Source organism: Crocodylus siamensis, chromosome 3 (assembly GCF_052110815.1).
Source record: "Crocodylus siamensis isolate JL-2025a chromosome 3, ASM5211081v1, whole genome shotgun sequence".
NCBI classification, from domain to species: Eukaryota; Metazoa; Chordata; order Crocodylia; family Crocodylidae; genus Crocodylus; species Crocodylus siamensis.
Genome location: NC_143397.1, coordinates 2,279,863 through 2,292,494, shown reverse-complemented (window position 1 = coordinate 2,292,494; position 12,632 = coordinate 2,279,863). Strand labels below are relative to the sequence as shown.

The window sequence follows — 12,632 nt, the reverse complement described above, 5'->3', positions numbered from 1 at the left end:
ACACCCGGCTGCCCCCGGGGAAGCGGGGGGACCGCAGTGGCCACTGTCCTGCTGCCGCAGAGGGGGTTAATAGACACTCCAGGGACCCCAGAGGAAGGGAAACGCCTCCCCCCAGTCCAGACCAGTCTGACCAGGGAAGAAAACCCTTCCTGACCCCCCAGTGCAGCATCGATCTGTCCCTGAGCGCGGGGGCAAACCCCTCCAGCCAGGACCCTGCGGGGTTGGTGCCAGCAGGAGCACTGGCCCGGCCCAGGCCCATCCCCAGCCGGGGCTGCAGTGCCTCTGAGAGAGGCTTAAACACACTCTTCCAGGACACAAAAGACTTTGGGGAGGTGTTTTACCGAGGGCAGCACCCATGGTAAGGGGCTAAATCAGCTGATACCAAAGAATCGAGGTTTGCTGTAAGGAAGGCGGGTGCTCAGGGAAGCCTCCCAGCGAGAAGGGCCGTTTGGCAGTGCAGGAGAGCCCTGGAGAGGCTGTGGGACCTCCTTTGCGGGGTTGCCAGGGGTGGGTTAGGCTGACACCTTGCCGGCATGGTCTGGGGCTCCTCGTCCTGTGGATGAGGAAACTGAGGCACAGAGAGGGAGGAAAGGACATGACCAAGGCCACCCAGTGGGTCAGTGGCAGAGCCGGGGTTACCTCTGGCCTGCCCCCAGCCCCCACTAGTCCTGCCCTGCCCCCCAGACTGCACTGGCTGCTGGGCAGAGGGCTGAGAGCGGGTCCGCACCCCAGCAGCAAGGGGCCCTGGCCCCCGCTGCCCGGCTCAGGCGTCCCGCGCATAAGGCACGTGTCCCGTGTCGTCCCCCCGCTCAGCCTGCCCTGGCGAGCAGGGGAGGCACGGGTATGTCACAGGTAGGTCAGTAGGAAGGGACCTGCTGAGGTCAACCCCCAGCCCGAGGCAGGACGGGTCGGCTCCGCCGGCCCCGGAGCGGGGCGTCTGTGCGGGAGGCTGCCGCGTGGGAAACCTCGTCTCGGGGCGGTGGGGGAGGCCGGGAGCAGCAAGCCCCGGAGGAGCGCAGGCCGGGGAGGCGGCGGGGTCTCCGGCCGGCCCGGCCCGGCGGGCTGTCAGCGTGGCCGGGGACGGCTGAATGCCCCGTTTCAAGGGCCTCGGGGTCTTTTTGCAATGCTAATGGCCCCGCAGAGCGCGGCGGCTGATCCCTCGTTAATCTCGGCCCGGCTTTGCGGCCGGCCCCAGCGACTTTTGGCAGGTGCACAAAGCGTGGACCCCCGCCCGAGAGCATTTCCATGCCTGCCTTTTGTCCCCCGGTGGCAGAGCCGCGGATTAAGGGCTCCCCCCACCCTCCCTTTGATGCCGCGTCTCTCGCCTCCCTCCCTCCCTCCCTCCCCCCCCCCCTTGGGCTCCGGGCAAGCTCGCCGTGAGCTTGCCCGGCCTCAGCCGTGCCAGCCCGAGCGCTAGCCTGCCCGGCCAGGGACTCCAGACTCTGCAGCCTCCTCCTCCTGCGCGGGAGCCGCTCCCCTCCCCAGATGCAGCCGCTCGGGACTCTGCTCCCCGCAGCCGCCCGGCTTGAGAAGCCAGGCAGCTTCTCCTTGCACCCGGCCTGCCGAGTCCCCAGCCGGCTCCGCCGGGCTCTCCGGGGCCGGTGCACGAGGCAGCTGGGCCGCGGAGCCAGGGGAGGCGTGTAGGGCGCGTCACCCCCGGCGGGTCTCACCCCGTGCAGAAGTGCTGCTGGGCCCCGGAGGCCCCGGGCTTGCCGCGGCGCGCGGGAGCTCATCCCCTTCCGAAGGGCCTGTCCCTGCCAGACCCCTTCGGCTTGGATGCTCTCGTCGTGCTCAGAAATCCCGCAGCCCTGAATGGGCCCCGCTCTCTCTGGACGTGGGCAGGGGCATTTTTCCTGGCACGCACTTAGCAGGGGCACGGGGAGTGCCCGCAGCTCCCCTGCTTTGGCTCGTCCTGGGTCGTGCAAGGGTTTGCGGAGGGGATATGGCAGATGTCCTGGGTTTGGAATAGCTGCAAATATGGGGGCCGGGACGGGCCCAGACCCCCTCTCCATCCCAGGCTTGGGCCCATCTGCTGGGCGTGTGCCGTGCCGCCTCTCGGCTCTGCCCTGGCCTGAGTTGTGCCCAGCAAAGCGCCGCAGGGTCGGGTCTCCGGCAACCCGTGACCCGGGGGTCAGGGGACGGGGCTGACTTGTCTGACCGCTGGGCACCGCACAGGGCAGGGGGCTCTGGTCTGGTTTGCCAGGGAGGGGTTGGCCCTGGAGGGAGCTGGGGACCCAGCCCCGAGACAGGCGGGCACCGACCGTGCTAAACCAGGGGCACTGCAGAGCCTGGAGCAGTGTCGGTGCAGCTGCCTTGCCCGTGTCTTGCTGGGCACCGACGGGGTCCGGACCTGCGCAGCCCTGAAGAGCACCAGGCTGCGGACACCACCGTCTGCAGCCATCCTGCCAGGGCCTGGTCTTCCCCTGCCCCGAAGGGCATCCCCTGCCCGGCACTGGTAACTATCAGGGGTTACTTGCTGTGCAGAGCGAGTCGGGAAATTTGTGGGTGAGCTCCGGTGGCTGCCCTGCAAACCCCCTCCCCACCCGGCTCCAGCATGTGGCCGTGGGCTGGGACCCAGCCCGGCACGAGGGCCCCGCGAGGGCTGCGGGAGCCGGGCTCGGCTGTGCTGCCGTGCACGCCCCGATCTCGTCCGCTTCGTGCCCTGGAAGGGTTTTGTGAAGCCGCAGCACAGGAAAGCAGGGGCCTGTGCGCCGGGGCCCCGATCCTGGCTGTCTTTCTCCAGCCCACGGCTGAGCCGGGGAGCCCGGGGGGGACGCCTGCCCGCTCCGCACAGAGGAGCTGGGGACCCCGCGCCCTCCCCGGGTCTGAGCTTGCGTCCTGCAGCCCTCGGGGGTCTCCTTCCTGCCCGTGGGGGCATCCAGGCTGGAACTGAACTGGGTGGGGGTGCTCCCTGCGGCCTGGATGCATCCGGTGGCACCTGTCCCAGGCCGGCCCAGCCACCTCCTCATGCCCTCCCTCCCCCCTGCCCGGGGCCGGGGCCCTGCGGACCAGCCCCTGCCCCCCTCACTCCAGCCCCGCTGCAGCTCAGCCTTTCCCAGGCCAGGAACAAAGCCGAGCTGTTGTTGCCCTGAGCCGCCTGCAGCCAAAGGCCTTTCATCTCGGGCTCATTTCCAAATGACTAGTGACACCCGGGGCTCCGGGGCACCGGTCCAGCAGCGCTTCCCAACATCAAACGGGAGCCGGGGGAGCCGGGCAGGAGGCGGCTTACGGGAGCAGCGCTCGCCTCCGGGGCTGCATCGCTGGGGGCAGGGCTGTGGGGGGCAATGGGGAGGGCTGTCCGGACTCGGGCTTCCCCCCCGGCACTTGGCCCTGCAGCCGAGCTGGACGCGGCTCCCCGCAGCCTGCTGCAAGGCCCCGCTGGGTCCCAGCAGCTCAGCGCCAGCGCCTCGGCTTCCCAAAGCCCGGCTGCCTCCGACACGGCGATGGGGACTTTCCTGCTCCTGGAAACACCGCCCCCCCCCCCCGCGCCTCCCCGGCCCCCAGTCGATCCCAGTGCTGAGATGCCCAGCTCCGAGTGCCCACGCGGGCGGGATCTCCCACGACGGGGTGGCAGAAGCACGAGCAGGGGATCCCGCCACTGCTCGGTGGGGGCGAGGCATCCCCAGCTCCACGCAGGCAGGGGAGGGAGGGCGCAGCAGGATCTTGAAAGGTGGGGTGCACTCATCGCCTCGAACACAACTCCTTTTCTTCTCCAGGTAAAAGAAAACTAGAAGCTTTCCTTATCCTCTGGGGCCCCTTCTAGCCCAAATGTCTATGAAATCTTATATGGCAGGGGCCTGGCATAGACATCATTTGAAGCAAAACCAATTACAGCTTCATTATAATGCGCGCTCATTTGCTCGGCGATATATTCCATTTAAAAGCACGACAAACTCAGCAAAAATAGTCAGAGGATTGTTTCTCGAGTCCACCAGTGATTATAGTCACGCGTCCATCTCTTACTCAGCTTCATACAACAGAAGCCAGTCGCCTTGGGCACCTTGACAGTGCTTCCGGCCCTTCGCTGTCAGTCATTGCCACACCGGAGTTAATGCTCCCCGCATCTTAGTATGACCACACCTGAGTCCAGGCTTGTAGGGAGGACTAAAAGCAGTCTGCGGGGCTGTGAAATAGAGGAGAGAAATGCCCAGGGGAGTCTAACAAACAGCCGGAGCCAGAAGACAGGCTGCCTGGATGGAGACCACTGAAGGGGAGAGAGGGTCGTTAACACCTCTGGAGTGAGGAGAGGTTAGCAGGAATAGCCGACAATGAGCCATGGAGTCAATTGACCCCACCCGCTCCACACTGCCTGAGCAGAAATGCCATGCCCCCCCCCCCCCCGGGGTTTTGGTTTAAGGCTGGGAAGGAGCAGGAATCAAATGGCCGGACCCCCGCCTGGGCCTGATCCCGATCCCGGCACCCGGTGGAGCCTGGCGTGCAGAGGGCAGCCCACCCCAGCAAGGAGTGACCCAAGCAGCTTTCCCTTCCCCTGCCCTCTGGCCCCTTCCTCGCTGGGAGCAGGAGCCCAAAGGCGGGGGTAGATGGGCACATCCGCCCCGGCTAGGCCTGCCCACAGTCTCCACGAGCCCGGGCCGTGCTAACTGCCCCATGCCTCCCCCGGCAGGTAGAGCTGTCAGACGGGACGTCGCATACCATCACGGACGCCTACGCGGGCAAGGAGTACATCATCCAGGTGGCCGCCAAGGACAACGACATCGGCACCTGGAGCGACTGGAGCGTGGCCGTGCATGCCACCCCCTGGACGGAGGAGCCCAAGTACCTCACCACGGAGGCCCAGGCACCAGGTGAGGGGCTCTGGGAGGGGGCAGGGAGAGGAAGGCTTGGCTGCAGGGGCCTGGGCACCAGCTCGACCAGGGCAGAGGAGTGGGTCCCTGAAGGGCACGTACAGAGCAGGGGGAAAACCCAAGAGTCCGGAGGCCAAGACCCCTGCTCCAGTTTATGTATGCACACAAGCATTCATGTGCATGGACGGGCATACACGCAGGTAGGTGTGCCTGCATGCATGCGTGGCAGGGCACACGCGCGTGTGCCTGTGCATGAGACTCATCCAAAGCAGAAGCCGCACACCTGTGAGCACCAGGCCCTGGCAGCACACACAGGGCGTGAGGCGAGCCCCCCAGCCCAGGCCCCATGCCCCCCATATCATGGCCTTCCCCTCCCAGGCGTGGCACTCTCGTGCCGGGCTCCCTGCACCCTCAGGCGGGCACCGCCACGCGCCAGCTCCGCACGCGGGGCCGGAGACTCGGCCTGCTCGCAGACCCGTCCCGGGGCTCCGGGCGCGGGAGCTTCCAGCCGGGGGCTCCGTTGCCGTTGCCCCGACCCAGCCCACGTCTCTGCCTCTGGCCGTGCCCGGCTCGGACCCTGGGCTGCCCTGAGCGCCGCCGTGGCCTCGGCCGTCCCCTCCGGACCTGCCTCTGTGGGTGCAGGGAGGCAGGATCAGTGCCCCGGCCCGGTGCTCCCGGAGCATGAGCGGGGCAGGGAGGGAGCCAGGGGGGCTCCACGGGCTGGGACACAGGCCAAGTGGGTGGGAAAGCGGCAGCATTAACAAGCTGCAGTTTCTAGGAAGGGGCCGGGATGCCCGCCAGCTCCCCGGGGCCGGCGGCCGGCGGCTTCCCAGAAGGGCCAGAGCGGGCCCACGCTGGACCCCCACCCCAGCACGGGCTGCCGGGAGGCTGGGAAGCCGTCCACAGCCCCCGCCAGTCACTGCTCCTAGCAAGGGGCTGGGGGAGGCACCGGGGCCTAAGTGCGTGCATGTATGCATGTGTGCGTGCGCAAGTGTATGGGTGTGCAACATGTGCGCATGCACGTTTGAATGTTGGGGGGAGTGCATGGGCGTGTGAATGTGTGCACAGACCCTTAGCACTGCTGGCTGAGGGTTGCATATGTGTGCGCATGCATGTGGCAGTGGGTGGGCGTATTGCTGCGGGTGTGGATGGGTGAGTGCGCAGGGGGTGAGCATGTGCACAAACCCTTAGCACTGGCGGCCGTGTGTGTGCGCTCGTGCACATGCACACACAGATCCAACGGCCGCAAACTGCTGCGAGCGAGTCAGGCTGGGCGTGGGGAAGCACGGCTTGCTGCCCGCGCCCCCGCGGTGCGGAGCAGACGTCAAGCGCCCACTTTGAGGCATTGGGGTGCTTACCTTGCCGGGGTCCTGTGACCCCTGCTGAGTTCCTGCCCCTGGGCCGGGGGGCGGGATGGGAGATCCCCTGGGGTCCCTTCCGGCCCTGGGGTCTATGGAAATATCCTCCATACGTGCTGCTCCCTCCGCGTGCGCAAACACACACGCCTGCCCACTCACTTGTGCCCTCCTGGCCCCGGTCCGCCTGCAGCCCCGCCTAGGAAACACGTGGCACGCTTTCCCCACATTGCACACGCAGCCCTGCTCACAGCTCCCGGGGCAGCGTGACGAGCCGTGGAGCACAACGGGGGGAAGGCAGACTCGCAGTCGGCTCTCCTCCCTGCGTGTGCGCGCACCCCCATGCACGGATGCAGTCACGCTTGCACGTGCATGTGCACGCAAGCCCCCCTTGCACGCGCACGCGCGCGCGCACACACGGGCACCCCGGAGGCGCTGGAGCAGCCCCCTCCAGCCCCGGCCCCAGGCCCGGGGGCAGCTCCAGGCTGGGCGTGCTGGCGGCACCGTCTCTGCCGACTCCGCTCCCGCGGGTCCGGCCCAGCGGCTCCGGGGGCACGGACTGCCGCGCCGGCCGCGGCACGAGCTGGCCGCCGCCGGCGCCGGGGGAGGACGGGAGCGCGGGGTCAGGGCTGAAGCCAGGGGCCCCCGGGCCCGAGCCCCACGGGGACAGCTCGGCGGCCAGGCTGATGCTCGGCGGCGGGGGGAGAGAGGGGCCCTGGAGGCGCTGCGACATCACCGAGGACGTCACAGATGCGGGCTGACGTCACGCGCGGCACTGGTGACGTAGTGCCGTGGGGGTTAGTGGCAGCGGGGCCGCCACGGGATGCCGGGCTGTCCCGGGGCAGGGGCCCGAGGGGCACGGCTCCGGCCGGCCGGCCCGGGTGAGCACGCGTGGCTTCGCGGCGGGGCTCGGGGCCCCGCGTGTGCGTGGCGGCCTGTCCTGCCGCGCTCGCTGCCGGAGAGGAGGCCCGCGGGGGCCGGGGGGCGGCCGCGAGCGTCCCCGCCCGTGGCACCGCGCGCCCCGCCGCGCGGGCTCTTCCGTGGGCAGAGGGCGCCCTCTCGCGGCCGCTCGCTCGCCCGTGGGCCGGCCGCAGGGAGCTGGGGGTCACATCCAGCCCAAGCCCTGCGCAGCCCTGCCCGGCGCACCCAGCGTCCGGCCTCGGAGCAAGATGTTGCCGTCAGGCCGGACGCGGCACCAGGCATCGGCCCGACCCTGCTGCAGGGAAAGCAGGGGGACCCTGGCCACCAAGGTCCTGCAAAGCGGGCAGGAGATGCTCCAGAGACCCCCGGCGGGCCGTGCCCCGCTGCAGAGAAGCCCACAGCAGAGCGCAGGCATGGCTGCACCTAGCTCACCCCCCAGGGTCTCCTTGACACCTCCAGTGGTGGAGAGCCCCCACCCCTCCCTGGCATCTGCCCTGTGGCCTCCCTGCTCTGACAGCGAAGAAGCATGTCCTAAAAAACGTCCAAGAAGAGGCAGCAGGGAGCCCCTGGGCATGGGGCTGGATGCCCCTCAGACGGATGCCCCAGATGGCAGGCGCACAGGGCAGAGGGAGCGTGTCCAGGCCCCCTCCCCCGGGCACAGAGGGACGCTGGCATCGCTGGTGGTGGATGGGAGGGAAGGAGAGAGAGCGGCATGGAGAGCAAGGCGCTCAGTGGTGGGTGGACAGCCGCATCGAGAGAGGTGGCTGAAGCGGGTGCAGGGGCCACCATTTATGTCCCCGGGCAAAGGGGCTGCCGTGGTGGCCCCAGACCCACCTGCCTCCCGGTCCTCTCCCCCGCTGCAGAGACGACGACCAGCAGCACCTCGTCCTTCGTGCCGCCCCCCACCACCAAGATCTGCGACCAGGAGAAAGTCGTCGGCAGCGGGGCGGTGGCGGTGGCAGTGTCCTGGGCAGCTGGTCTGGTCCTGGCAGCGGCTGGCGTCCTGTTTATTTAGTGAGTACCCCTCTCCGCGGCCGGATGGGGACCGCCAGCATAAAAGCACGCCTGTCGGGGGGGGAGAAGTCCCCACAGATCACTGGGGAGGCTGGAGCCGGGGAGGGGCGACTGTCTGTCTCACTGCTGTCCTCCGCCCTTTCTCTCCTGCCTCCAGAGACTTCTTCCACCTTTTCATCTATTTGCCTCTGCCTGCTTTCCATCCTCTTTCTTTCTCCATCCGTCCCTCCTCTTTATCTCCCATCAGGTAGGGTAGGGTCCTGCACATGCACCAGCAGTAACGGCATTAACAACAATGAGCTGCACGGGCCTCTGGACTGATGCCGTCCAGGAGCTCAGGTGGCCTTGTGCCGGGGTGCCCGGATGGAGGGTGGCGTGGGGGACGCTCCGGCCGAGGGGGCTGCGGTGACCCGTGTCTCCCCCTCTTGCTTGCAGATCCCCGGCCGCCACAGAGGAGGACAGCGCCCGCCTGCGTCTCTTTTCTCTTCTATTTTGCACATGTTTAGGAGGACGGATCCACATTTCTCTTCATCGCTTCACTTTCTAAAGGACAGGCCGGCCATGCCAGGGCTGGGGCAGGCGGAGAATGCCCCCCTCCCCGCTCCCACCGTTCAGCCGGGCAGGGACCTTGACCCCAGAGAGAGGAAACCACCCCCCTCGGCATCCCTGGACCCCCCCGGCCCACCCAGACCCTGCACCCCCGGAGCAGAGCACGAGCCACCGCGGGCGAGACGGGATCATACAGCTACAGCGCCATGCCAAAGATGACCAGCGAGCACGCGGCGCGCCCGGCGGGCACGCCCAGCCCCGTGCCTGCAAACCTGGATACTGATGGGGGGACCCACCCCCGGCCACCCAGGGGGTCACCTCTCTTCCCCTCCAGCCCCTGCCATCCAGGCCCTGAAGAACTGGACTGGACGCCCGGGGCAAGGGGCTGAGGCTGGAGGGCGAGCCTGGAGACAGCCCTCTGGCCGCGGGGGTGATGGGGACGGACTCGTGCATGCCAGGGGCGGGAGCAGGGGCAGGGGAGGGTCTGGGGACTTCATTTTTTTAATGGGAGGGAAATGGAAATGAAGAGAAAGCAGCAGCAAAGCTGACACACGTGCACACGCACACACACACACACACACGTGCGTGTCCCCCAGGCCTGCCCACGCAAGCCACCACCTCGCGCCCCTTTGCATCCCTCTCTTTTTATCACGCCCTCCCAGTCATCGCCTCCGTGTCGGGGTCGGTCTCATGGTTCATTGTGGACCAGTCATGTGGCCAGCATCACCCCCCCAACACGCCGCCCTTCCTCCCTCCTTTCGCTTCCCTCCTCTTCCTCCCCAGTCCTGTTTTGTAAGGCAGCTCCCCTCTCCCGCCCGGCCCGAAGCGCAGTATTTAATCCCGTCCGCCCCAGTATTGCCCCGGTCACAGGCTGTATTTGAATTTTTTATAGATGTATATATAAAAAAAGAGCCAAAACAGAAAAAAAAAAAGAAAACACCACATATATGTGCGCGCGCGCACACACACACACATGCAAACCGTGACAACCCAGGAGAGAGGTGGTTTCATTAAACATCGTCATTTCATGACCACCAGGCCCTGGTATTCTTTCGCCGGCAGGGTGGGGAGGGGGTTTAACCCCAGACAGGCTCCGGGGACGACAGATGGGCCTGGGAAGGTGCTAGCAGGAGCCCCTGATGCCTCCCAGGGCAGAACAGGTCCCCACGGTGGGGGGTTTCAGCAGACCGCAGCATTGCAAATAGCTCCCCCCCAGCTCTGGGCATGGGACCATTGGCCTTACAAGTTATGCACTGGGGCATTAGCAGGGGCATCTGTCCTGCCCGGGATGCGGGGCTTGGCCCTGCTACACGTTTACACTCAAGCTGGATAGACACCAGCTCTCGAGGTCTAACACCTTTTGAAGCACTCACTTCGTAGGAGGTTGGCTGTCTTTATGGCTGGATAGCCATTTTTGTGGTGCAATCCTGACTTTGCCTGTGCAGCGGGCTGCACCGATGGTGTGACGAACCAGTTCATCTTGTCATGTATGTAATGTGTAGCAGGGACCTTGAGCGCAGAGGTTCATCGGGCCCCCATCACACTGCCTGCCTCCTGCACGTACAGGAGCAAGCAAAGCAGAGGCTGCGAGGCCCGGTGGGCTCTGCACAGCTGTGCATGGCACCAATGTTGCTGTGCGCCTGGCTACTCATCCCCACCCCGCTCTGTGCCTCAGTTTCCCCTCCTGCCCCATGACTGCTCCACTCGCAAGCACTTTGGGGCAGGGACCAGCTCTCCCTCAGGCTAGCTGGGGGCTCCCAAGCGGAGCCAACCCCAGCCCCTGCAGCACCCTCCCCGCCCAAGCATTCCCGAGAGCCTCAGTGTCCCACACTCACCCCCAACACCCCCCAGGAGCAGGGATCCTGTGGGTCCAGCTCAAACAGCCCCCAGCCCTCCCCGGCAGCCCTCCACAACAGCCGGTGCACCACGCACCAGCCACGAGGTGTAACCAAGACCCACAGCACCCATCATGGGCCCAGCAAGCACAGACCTATTGCCCACAACAACAGCCCCCTTTTCTGCCCACTTACCTGGCCAGTGCCAGGGTGGGGTTATGGCTAGGAGTTGGGGTGCTCTCTTGTGTGTGCCTGAAATATCCCTCCCAAGGGATAGGGGCTATCCCGCCCGACATCTCTGCTTTTCCCCTGCTGGCACCTGCTGTGCATCCCCAGAGCCCACGAAACAAGTGCTTGGCACGCAAGGCACAGAGGAAAGCCCACCCGGCCGGCCAGTTCCCCACACGCACACCGTGGGAGCCCTGTGCAGGCTGGTTCTCCTGGGTTTGCCATGGGCAGCCTGACCTCTCCAGGGATGCACGCAGGGCTTCCCGCCGCCTCCTGCCTGCACTTGAGGCTGCCCGTGGCTGGACTCTTGCCCGGGTGCTGTGCTTGGGGCTACGTGGGGGCTGGCATCGGTTCGTTCAGCCTCCTGCAGCGGCCACGTTTGCTGGGAGCATGAAAACGATGCAGCAGGCGCGACGCTCACCTCTGCAGCCCGTGCCTGGCTGAAGGCACAGGGCCACGAAGCACGGCATAGGGGTGTCACCGGAGTCACTCATCCAGGCCTTGCACGGCTTCCTCCGGAGAAGGCAAAACTTAGTCTGGAGAAGAGAAGACCGAGGGGGGTTGAAGAGCAGCCTTCAGCTCCCTGCAAGAGGGTTGCAAAGGGGATGGAGCTGGGCTGGTCTCAGTGGGGGCAGATGGCAGGACAAGGAGCAATGGGCTCAAGCTGCAGCCAGGGAAGTTGAGGTTGGATATTAGGAAGAACTCAACTCCCCTGGCTGCAGCTTGAGCCCATTGCTCCTTGTCCTTTCATCTACCACTGAGACCAGTCCAGTTCCGTCCTCTGTGTAACACCCCCCTCCCCGTAGGGAGTTGAAGACTGCTATTCAATCCGCCTTGGTCTTCAAGGGGCAGAGGCAGTCCTGGGGTGGGGGCAGCCATTCAGGCAGGGCCTCCAGGGACATGTAGAGGTGCAGGGAGGTGCGGACTGAGCGCGAGGCGCAAGGCCTTCGAGGCAGGTCACTGCACATGCAACGGGCCCAAGCTGTCCAGCGAAGGTGATTGCCTCTCGACAAGCTTGGAGCAAAGACCTTTGCTGAGCTGGCAGAAAGGTGCCACTGGAAGAAACCCCTGTATCACCCAGCCTGCCTGCCCTCGCCGGACGGATGCAGGACCAGCTCCCAGCCGCTCGGAGCAAGGCTCGGAGCCCGAGAGCTCTCTGCCTGCGTGCAAGGCGCTCGGGTGCCATCGCTGCGACTGCCTGGGGACAGCCAGGCTGCGTGGTCTGTAGAGAGCACTGCATGGTGCGCAAGGCAGCACCCCCCATCCCTCCCCACTCATCTCCGGCCAGCTGCAGCAGTTTAAGCTGGTGATGGACGAGGCCGGACCAGCTTGGAGCTTAGGTGCAGATAAGACCCCAATGTCCTGCAGCTGCGAAGGGGTTCATAGATGCTCCAGGGACCCCAGGCCGAGGCTGTGCCCCTGCTGCAAAGGAAGGCAACCCCCCGTCCGTACCAGTGTGAACGGGGCCCCCAGTGCAACGTCAGTCTGAGCCTGAGCAAGACCCTCCAGCCAGGACCCGGCGGGGCTGGTCCCAGCAGAAGCATTGGCACAGCCCAGCCCAGCCCCAGCCCCAGCCTACCTTGCCTGGCCCCAGACACTGCCCTGCTGCTCCAGCAAGATTATTGCTATCGTGGCCAAGCGCTCCGCACCTCTCCCAACCTCTCCCGGCACGCACGGAGCACCGTCCCACCCCAGGGGCTGCTATGGGCTATTTCCCCCACTGAGCACCAAAGCAGCAAGTCTGGGGAGAAGGGAAAATGCATTGCAAGGGACGGGAACTGAGCCTGGGGAGCTGTGAGGAGGGGCACTCCTGATAGCAAGCCCTCGCAGGCTGGTGAATCATCTCCCGGGGCAGGAGGCTAGGCTCCGGGGCATGGGGGCAGCTGGTCCTGCCCCGGCTCCCCCTGGGGCTGGGCCAGCAGCTC

General features: G+C 66.3%; 1 protein-coding gene across 6 annotated transcripts in view; it reads left to right on the top strand.

Annotated features, from left to right (window-relative positions):
* The window catches only part of CNTFR (ciliary neurotrophic factor receptor), a 335,695-nt gene extending 326,025 nt beyond the window's left edge, over positions 1-9,670 (top strand). For 5 of the 6 annotated variants that reach the window (XM_090037554.1, XM_090037549.1, XM_090037553.1 and 2 more), the window contains 3 exons: positions 4,625-4,805; positions 7,945-8,095; positions 8,531-9,670. In XM_090037554.1, coding sequence (XP_089893680.1) covers positions 4,625-4,805; positions 7,945-8,095; position 8,531 — 333 coding nt within the window. In that variant the 3' untranslated portion in view covers positions 8,532-9,670. Of the gene's footprint in view, positions 1-4,624; positions 4,806-7,944; positions 8,097-8,530 lie in introns of those variants that run through there. The other variant, XM_090037550.1, reaches the window with a different exon arrangement.
* Positions 9,671-12,632: the final 2,962 nt, after the last annotated feature.